Raw genomic sequence first — 9,264 nt, forward strand, 5'->3', positions numbered from 1 at the left:
CAGGGTGATGTGGCTGGGTACCAAGGTGCCAAAGGCATAAGAATTGCATGTTGCAAAACGATAGGCCTAGGCACGAGGGTGTCGAAGGTGATACAAAGCTTGCATGTTTGCAAGGTGATGTGCTAGGCACGGGGGTACCGAAGGCGACATGGAGATTGCATGTCGCAAAGCAATGTGGCTAGGTACTGAGGTGCCAAAGGCGACACAAAGCTTGCGTGTCGCAGAGCGATGTGGCTAGGCATGAAGGTGCCGAAGGCAACACAAAAGCTCGCATGTCGCAAGGCGATGTGGCTAGGCATGAGGGTGCCGAAGGCGACACAAAGCTCGCATGTCGCAAAGCGATGTGGCTAGGCACGGGGGTGCCTCGTGCCGAAGGTGACATAAAGCTTGCATGTCGCAAGGCAATGTGGCTAGGCGCTGGGGTGCCGAAGGCGACACAAAACTTACATGTCGTAGAGCGATGTGGCTAGGCACGAGGGTGCCAAAGGCGACACAAAGCTTGTATGTCGCAAGGCGATATGGCTAGGTACGAGGGTGCCGAATGCGACACAAAGTTGCATGTCGCAAGGCAATGTGGCTAGGCACTGGGGTGCTGAAGGCAACACAAAACTTGCATGTAGTAAGACAATATGGCTAGGCACGGGGGTGCCGAAGTTGGCAATCTAGAAGTTGCGTCAACACTTGGATGGTGTGGTAAAAGCTGCATGAGCCTCTGGAACTGTTGGTAGCTAGGTACCTTTGAGAGAAAAGTGGACTTGAGCCTTTCAACTTCGGTAAGCAAATTTACTAGCCCTTAGTACTTACGACCCGGGTTCTGCCATTTCGGCAAGGAGGCTAGACCTGGCAAACGGGTTGTATTAATGGGTTTCGGGTTGTGTTCATGTCAACCCGTTAAGTTAACGGGTTAACATGACACGACCCGTTAAGTTAACGAGTGACAAATACTATACCCAAACACGACCCGTTACAATTCACGAATATCTAACACAACCCGTTAACCCATTAAGAATAAACCACCAAAAAAAAAAAAAAACTATCACACTTCTCTACCGACACGCCTTCTCTGTTTTTCCCCCCAAACCCCAACCCTAACTTTTCTTCCCTCTTTCCCTCTTCATTTTAGTCTACCCACCCCAAAACATATATATATATATATATATATCTCACAGATATCTTAAAAACCCAACAACTACATAAATTGAGGAAGAAAGAAAATTCAAAATTAATTGAGAGAACCAAACCAACAACTCTAGAATCAATCACCCTCTGTGCACCAACCCAGATACCTCCTCCTTGATCTCTGGTGGTTGGGCTGAGTCTGTTGAGTGGAGATAAGAAGAGCATAAGAGAATCTTAACAAAAAAATAGTATAAGAGAAGAACAGAGAAGAAAAAAAGAAGAGAAGAACGAGAGGAAGAAGAAAAGGAAAAAAGGAAAGAAGAAAAAGACAAAAAGGAAAGAAGAAAAGTAAAAAAAAGGAAAGAGGAAAAAGACACGGAAAGGAAGAAAGAAAAGGGGAAGAAGAAAAAAATATATATATTATGCAAAATTACAAAATTAACCTCCTTAACGGGTGGCTAACGGGTTAACTCGTTTTCGACTGACACGACCCGTTAGCTTAACGGGTGGCTAACGGTTCACCTGCGTTTTTAACCCGACCTAATAAGCTCAACCCAAATAATGATAATTTCGTGCGAATTCGTATTGTGTTAACGGGTTGCGTGCAATATTACCATGTCTAAAGGAGGCTGAGTCATAGCTTTGGCTCGAGCATCTTTGGTAACCAAGTGATGGCTTTGGGCAGCAAGGGCTTGGGTCCCAAAAGATTGGGCTGAAGCTTGAAGGAGAAAAGAGTGTGGGCTTCAATTTTCTTTTTATAGCCCTTTGCCGTTCGGCTTTTTTTTGTTTTGTTTTTTGTTTTTTTGTTTTGGACCTCTAGTAAAGTTGGCATGGTCTTTGAAGTCGGGCCTCCAGTGCTTCTAACAAGGTCCCTGCCGTTCGGCCTGGGCAAGATGCTATATTTGGGGTTCGGCAAGATGCCATAGATGAGAGATAAGAGCTTAGGGAACTGGAGCTGGGCTCAGATTTGGGGCTTAGCCTTAGTTGGGCTTTGGTGAGGGCAAAGAGGCATGGCCTAGGGTTTTTAGAAGGTGAGAGAGCAGAGTCTCTTTATCAGACCTGCCGTTCAGCAGTTTTGAGTTGGCTTGGGGATATTTTAGTCCTTGGTTCGGCAAGGTCTTAAGAAGAGAGGAGATTTTCATGGGTCTGGCCATTTTTCAGTAAGGGTGCTGATCGGTAGGGGCTGACTGAACTTTTTGGAGCCTGCAGTGGCTTCAGCAAGAGGGTCAGTTACGGTACCAACAGGTTCTCTTTTCTTTTTTTTAATAAGCTGCTGCCTATTGTTGTTAATTTGATTTGGGTTCTCTTTTGTTTCTAATAAGCTGCTGCCTATTGTTGTTATATGAGTTGGGCACCGTATTAGTTAATAAGTTTTGTCTGGTAGGAATTGTTGTTGATTTGGATATATAATTTAATTGGTTTGTGAAGTCATAATTTTTGTTAATTAGATTATAGCTGCCTGCCTACAAATTTTGTATATGTATTAATTTGGAAAATGCCGGAGTGCTTGAGATTGCAAACCTCTCTCTTGATGAACCGGACTTAGAAGGCATCATATTTACCCAAGATGAATGAAGTTAGAGCTTTGAGAAGTGATTTCTAATGTTTTAATTTGTGCTTTGTTTATGGATACTTGTATTTTGTATGTTTTGTTTAATTTTTGCTTTGTTTATGGAGATTTGAATGAAGTTATTTGTTTGGTTAATGTTTTGAACTTATTATGGATGAAATATCAATTTTCAAATTTTCATTTATATTATTTTTAAATATATATTATTTTAATCGCCGTATTGGTGCCGTACCCGTATCCTACTTTTTGGAGATTTGCCATATTGGCGTATCGTGTCGTATCGTACTGCCGTACCCGTATCCGTATCGGTGCAACATAGCATAACTTGACTCGAATTTGGAGTTACGCTGAGAAATATGATACAGAACTAATTACCATTTAAAATTATGTGTGTGCTAGTCTGATTGCATAGTTTAAGGCTAAGTCTGATAATATAGTTTTGGGCTAAGTCTAATTTGACCCGATTCTAAGTCTGATTATATGTTGGATGTGAGACTCTCAGGAAGGTACCCAAGGCCAGGGTTAAGTGGTAAGCTGTTGTTCATATTAGAGTTTGAGCGAGATGAAGGCGGTTGTGGGGATGGTAGTTTCCAATAAGATGCAGAAGTCGGTGGTGGTGGCGGTGGACAGGCTGTTCCATCACAAGCTCTACAACCGGTACGTGAAGAGGACCTCCAAGTTCATGGCCCATGACGAGCAGAATCTGTGCAACATCGGAGACCGAGTATGTCTCTTTCTATTTCTCTCTCTTTCTCCTTCTCTTTATTTATTTGATCACTTTTAACTGTGTTTTAAGCAAATTATTTCATCAGGTGCGGTTGGACCCATCAAGGCCTTTGAGCAAGCGTAAGCATTGGGTTGTGGCTGAAATCCTCACCAAAGCACGCATCTATCAGCCTACTTTACCATCTGATTCACCTTCAGCTTCACCTCATTCTACTTCTTAAGGTTTTTGCTTTCATTCCAACTACCGTTATATTTACTCTTTCAACAATGACATTTTTTTAGAAAAAAAAAAATCCTAGTTTTTGAGATTTATAAGTCATATAATATAACAATTGCAATACTCATTTTCTAAATCCTAATAAGTAAGGCAACCAAATGATGTTTTGGCTGGAAACCTAGAATCCTAAAGGATGTAATTCTTCATAAAACGTTGTAAAAGCCATAATAGGTCTTGGTGCGACAGTTTTGTACACAGGATCACAAGTTTTCTAAGAAGTTGGTTCAAATGCCCTATAGTCATGTATGTTTTTCTGCTTGTCTTTGCATTTTTGTTTTAATAAATTCTTGTTTGTTTCTAGTCATTTGCAATGACAAGACTCCTAAATGTTGTAAGTTTTCGAGTCTAACATCGGTAATAAACTGTGGTCAGTTTATTTGGCAGTGGACATGGCATTGGCATGCATAGTCACAATCGTATGCGAGACTAAAATGAAAATTTTCAGCATGTAGAATTGTGATTTCAATTTCATTCTTTCTGGCAGGTGAATCTTTTTGAAAGGCATCCAAGGGAGTGACAAAACATTAGATTTAGCCATAGAAAAGTTTCCGTTGTTTCTTGAATATTTTTCTTGTATGGTTGAATGTTTCTCTTATAATCTAAAGCCTAAAATAGGGGTGATTTGTACCTCCAATTCGTTAGTATGTGTAATGCAATTGAATGTGCATGAAAATGTTGTGGCAAAGTTTTCTTATATGCGATTTAAGCTTAAAGTGATTGGAAAATATCTATCTTTCTGAAACTAGATGCCTTGGATACCCAAAATAGTTCACAAACCTTTTGTTTTACATAGTTACATATTCATGTTCCATGACAATTGTATATAAATGCACCAGTACTCTAACTAAAGAAAAAAGTTTGTTTTGGTCCCGGTGCTGTATAGAAAAGTATGACAAGATCATTGGAGTGAGAACTTCATGCACGCCTGTATTCATCTCCGCAGTCACCAATCACTTTAAGAAGATTCTTACCTTTCTTTGTGACTTCTTGTATACTGCTTATATCATCCTCATCAAGAGCAAGTGAAAACACAGCATTGGAGTCTTGGATGTGTTCTGACAACCCAAGTCTAACACCTATCATCGATCCTGCCACAGCTTGCTGCAATTTTTACAAGATGAACAAAACCGAAATACGCATATTATGACTTAGTAAATAAGTTTCTGAGGTTTAAAAATCCTATAATTTCCGACATAATAGTTGAACTTGCTCTACCTGATCTAATATGTATTTCACGGCAACATTGGGGATTGTGGCTCCATGTTTTGAAGCAATTCCTTTGAGTGTCTGAAGCAGAGCTTGAAAGAGACTCCATCCTCCCCAGGCATCGACCATCTGCCACACATTACAAATCTAGTAAGATGGATTCGAAACAGGTAAGTATTGTAACTTCTATGCTTTCAAAAATGAGTCCTGGTAATTACAACTCTACGTTATGCCATGCATTCCATCTCCCAACTAGCATCATTCTAATTGTTCCCTCAAATCATGCAAAGTGTGAAAGCAACATCTACCCAATTTTTTTGCTGGATTTTGTATCTAAAACTGACTTGGAGCGACTTGGGGTACATCTTAACGACCACATTAACTAATTAATTTGTCAGCGCAATCAAATAGTTCAAGACGATGTACCCGTTTGTACTTCTGGAGGGAGGGAGTATTTAGTGGAGGCCCAGCAAAGGGAATGTTTAAGTTGGTATCAAGGAACTTTTCTGATAATAGACCACCCATCACTGTCCCATACCTGCAAAAGAAAGCTTTATGATCAAAAGGAATACAAGAGAATGCTTGAAAGTCTACAGCAGCTATTAAACGTACAAACAACAAAATTGATTATTCCTTCAAAGGATCACTATTTGTTTTGGGATAAGTACAATTCCTTAGCACCAGGGTTAAGGAGATGATTATGATAGAAATGTTCCCAGCTAAGATAAGAGCTGATGTCAAGAGCATGTTGATTGGTGGATGATTGACCATTTATAATCGTCCTGTGCATTGTGCATTTGTGTGTGTGAGTGTGTGCACCTGTATGATATATATATATATATATATATAGAGAGAGAGAGAGAGAGAGAGAGAGAGAGAGACGTTATGAGTTTGACTCCTGTAAGCTGACAAAGCTCTGCCATTTTCTGTTGAGGACGCATATCAACAATTGAATGTTGGACCTGATTACATTGTAATACCGACGTGATAATAAAGCATAAGGAGATGCAAATCATATCTATATGAAAAAATTCAAATAAATACACTGTATGAAGCATATACCTGATTGCTGACAACAGGAATCTCATTTTCCAGGATTATCTGTAGTCTCTCTGTGTCGAAGTTTGTCAAGGCAACGGTCTTAATTTTACCTGCAAACCAGTAGCTGAAGTAATGCAATCAAACCTTGAAATGTGGCCAAAATTTTCATTTTAAATTACTAGGGTCATACACTTACCTTCTTCTTTCAAATCTGTAAGGTGTTTTAGTGCGTCAAGGTAACCGGTATTTGCATAATCCCACCTATCTCAAGTAGAAAGAGAAATTTAGCCTCACAAGCCATTCACTTAAAAATATTTGAGTTTTAGGTGTATTCAAGTAAGTGTAATTCAATGTAGAAATGCATGACATTGAAATAAACTACAGTGGTAAAGAGTGTAGTTGAAAGCAAAGGCAATGCATTAGATGGTAGCAGGTGAGATAAATCTGGGAATGAATTAGTGGAGCAACTAGTCAAACAATGTGCACGATGTGATGGTCAATTCAAATGGAGTTTCCTTGTTAAGCAAATGACAATTTACATAAAATTGAAAGCTACTGCAGTGGCCATTGCACTTCAGGTCTCAGGAAACTATTGAAGTTAAACTGGGTTAATTGATATAATTAATTTTTTTTTTAAAGTGAGACTTCGTAGATAAGGTTTGCCAACGATTAAATGCAAAAAATCAAAGATATGGTTCCAGCAAGATATTTCAATATCTGGTTAGTGCACAACTAACAAATCTGATATTGGAAAAAATGTTCCTTCTTCACGTACGTCAAGCATAACTAGTATGATAACGAAAACTCACTGCCATTGCAATGAGGGATATACCTGACAAATGGAAATGGTGCAACATTTCTTTCCATTCAGAAACAAATAGAGTAAGCTGATTTGAGTCAATTTGGGAAAAACACAACTAATTTGGAATAATCAAAACTTGCTCAAGTTTAAAACTTTGGTTCCAATTGGAGCATGACCCTATACAGGTTCAAATTTGAATATCAACACATATTGATACTTTAACAACAAATGGAAAATCTACTTGACAAAGGTTTGCGACAACATCATGCATTGAGAAAAAGAATTCATACCAATGAAACTGAAGCATGTCCAAGGAAGACACATCCATTCTCTTCCGTGAAACATTTATACTGTCCCTTACGTAACTACTTGTCATCTTAACAGGTGGTGGCACCCATTTTGTAAGACTGCAGCACACAATATAGCAGGGAAAACAAATTGTAAAACTCTCCAATTCTACACGCTCACTCGGGTATAACATAGTGAGTGAAACGTTAATCAGTCTCTAATGCATGCAAGCATAGATGCGAAACTGATTGCTCTATGCAATAGCTGAAGACTCCTAACAATAGCCGGCCAGTAATTTACAACCTATTAAGTGGAAGCAACTCACCCTCTGATCTTCTCCAAGAACTCTGGCGGACGCTCCTGACGAACTCGATTGATAAAGATGCCATATAGATCTTCAGCCGGTCCGTCTACAAAATTGCAGAAAGCCAAACTATAAACTCCAGGATATAAACTCACAATTGTTTCTTCTTCTTTTTTCTTTAAGGAGGTATTAACTGCCAGGGATAGATTCAGAACGAAAGGACTACAAAAAAAATGATAAACTTGTTTACCACCATCAAACAAGTAGAAAAATGCTCTGTAACTGCGCAATTGAGGTCCAAACTCACAAGAAATAGTTTCAATAACTCTGAATGAAGGGAGAACCTCACTACCATTCATGTCACCATCATAAAATTATCTCAGCAAAAGTGTAATATAAGTCCAAATGTGACAGACAGAAATGGGAAGATGACAACTTAAATCAAGATGGATATGCAAGCAGCGCACACACACTATAAGTTATTGATAATTGAGTGCTATACATATATCTGCCATATCAAAAGTGGTGAGTCCAGCATCAGCATATTTAAGCATGGCATCAACTGCATTGTCTCTATCAATTCGACCCCAGCCACCACTCGTCTGCCACATCCCATTCACAACCCGGGATATGTCTAATGAATCCTTGCCATTCTTAACCACAGCCCGTTTGTTGTCTTCGGTTAAAAGACCCTGAACCGGCCTCCAACTGAGTTTTTGAATTCCTTTGGTCCTTGTTTTCTTGATGGAACTAAAGGTGAATTTTCTTAAAGAATTATGGTGCAACAACTCTGCCATTCCAATTACCAAGTGGGAAAGACTAACTATGTAGACAAAACAAACACAGTTTTTCTTCTTCTACATAAATTTTATACAACCAAGTATTATCTTATCAGCTTTCATATGTAGTGTAGCTCTCCTCCATTGATTTCATTTTTGCACACAAGCATAACCCCCTTTGTTGTAAATACACACACATCTAAGGGCAATACTGTTAAACCACACGTGGATGACTAATGCAGCGCTACTTTACCAACCTGTCAGATATATTTCAAGACAAGCCAATCAAAAACACCCACGTATGCACATAAGTCCTGGGCGTAAAAATGTAGACAATTTGGGGGCTTGATTGACATTATATGACTTACAGTGGTCGGCCATGTCGAAGGTGGAGAGGCCAGCATCAGCGTAGCGGAGCATGGCCTCGACGGCGTCGTCTCGGTCGATTCTGCCCCAACCACCGCTCGTCTGCCACATTCCGTTCAGGACTCGGCATATGTCCAGGGAATCGTTCCCGTTCCTCACTGTGACTCGCTGGGTCTCGCCGGTGACCTGAGTTGCCTCGGCGCACCTGACTGAGTTCGCTAGGAGCCTGCGCCGAGTTGAAGTAGTGGCCTTGGTGGATTTGAACGACGTCGGATTGGGTAGGATGCTGTGTAAGTGTAAAGTTGCCATTTTAGTATAACGCTAGGAAGGAAGAAAAACAATGGGGCAGAAGAACTGAAGAGGATAAGGCCTCCGACGCCGTGGATGTACGTGCTGCTGTGTGTGTCTTTGTAACGTTGAATTGACGGTTTTACCCTGTAATTTTTGGTCCGTCCATATAGACAACCCTAGGATAATTTGAAGGCAAAAAAATTGCACACACCACACCATCCACCCCAACCTTTGTCAAAACTTTGGTCCCTATTAGGGACTGATTTTCCATTTTTATCCACTTATACTCTATTTTTCAAACAAAAAGAATGTAGGTGGATAAAAAGGGAGTGGGAAAATCATTTATCATTATTAACTACTTCAGTTATTAGTTTTCAGTTATTAGTTTTCATTTAAAAAGAAAGAATTGAGAAAATAAAACTTGTTTGGTAATCAATTTTAATTTATTTTTTTCAAAATAAAAAACAAAAAATAATTTAAAAGTTATTTGGTAAC

At 39.6% G+C, this 9,264-nt stretch overlaps 2 protein-coding genes across 4 annotated transcripts; one reads left to right on the forward strand and one right to left on the reverse strand.

Moving 5' to 3' along the window:
• The first annotated feature begins 2,170 nt into the window (after positions 1 to 2,170).
• Positions 2,171 to 4,417, forward strand: LOC107881807 (uncharacterized). 3 transcript variants are annotated; one of them, XM_016796613.2, is made up of 4 exons: positions 2,171 to 2,354; positions 3,192 to 3,413; positions 3,502 to 3,637; positions 4,177 to 4,417. In XM_016796613.2, exons 2-3 carry the CDS (start codon positions 3,252 to 3,254, stop codon positions 3,634 to 3,636), a joined length of 297 nt encoding a protein of 98 aa, XP_016652099.2. In that variant the 5' UTR covers positions 2,171 to 2,354; positions 3,192 to 3,251; the 3' UTR covers position 3,637; positions 4,177 to 4,417. The 3 variants fall into 3 exon arrangements, with proteins under 3 accessions (XP_016652099.2, XP_016652103.2, XP_016652095.2); XM_016796617.2 differs by having other exon boundaries at positions 2,171 to 2,344; XM_016796609.2 differs by having other exon boundaries at positions 2,172 to 2,364.
• An 8-nt stretch (positions 4,418 to 4,425) lies between these two features.
• On the reverse strand, positions 4,426 to 8,928 carry LOC103327065 (NAD(P)-linked oxidoreductase superfamily protein). The gene is made up of 9 exons (XM_008229346.3): positions 8,481 to 8,928; positions 7,355 to 7,439; positions 7,032 to 7,148; positions 6,136 to 6,200; positions 5,961 to 6,049; positions 5,781 to 5,860; positions 5,325 to 5,436; positions 4,908 to 5,027; positions 4,426 to 4,793 (listed from the first exon to the last, which is right to left on the reverse strand). The coding sequence occupies exons 1-9, from the start codon at positions 8,785 to 8,787 to the stop codon at positions 4,608 to 4,610; spliced, it is 1,161 nt and encodes a 386-aa protein (XP_008227568.1). The 5' UTR covers positions 8,788 to 8,928; the 3' UTR covers positions 4,426 to 4,607.
• Between the last annotated feature and the right edge of the window lie 336 nt (positions 8,929 to 9,264).

This window comes from Prunus mume, linkage group LG1 (assembly GCF_029339155.1).
Source record: "Prunus mume cultivar Tortuosa linkage group LG1, ASM2933915v1, whole genome shotgun sequence".
Classification (NCBI taxonomy): Eukaryota; Viridiplantae; Streptophyta; class Magnoliopsida; order Rosales; family Rosaceae; genus Prunus; species Prunus mume.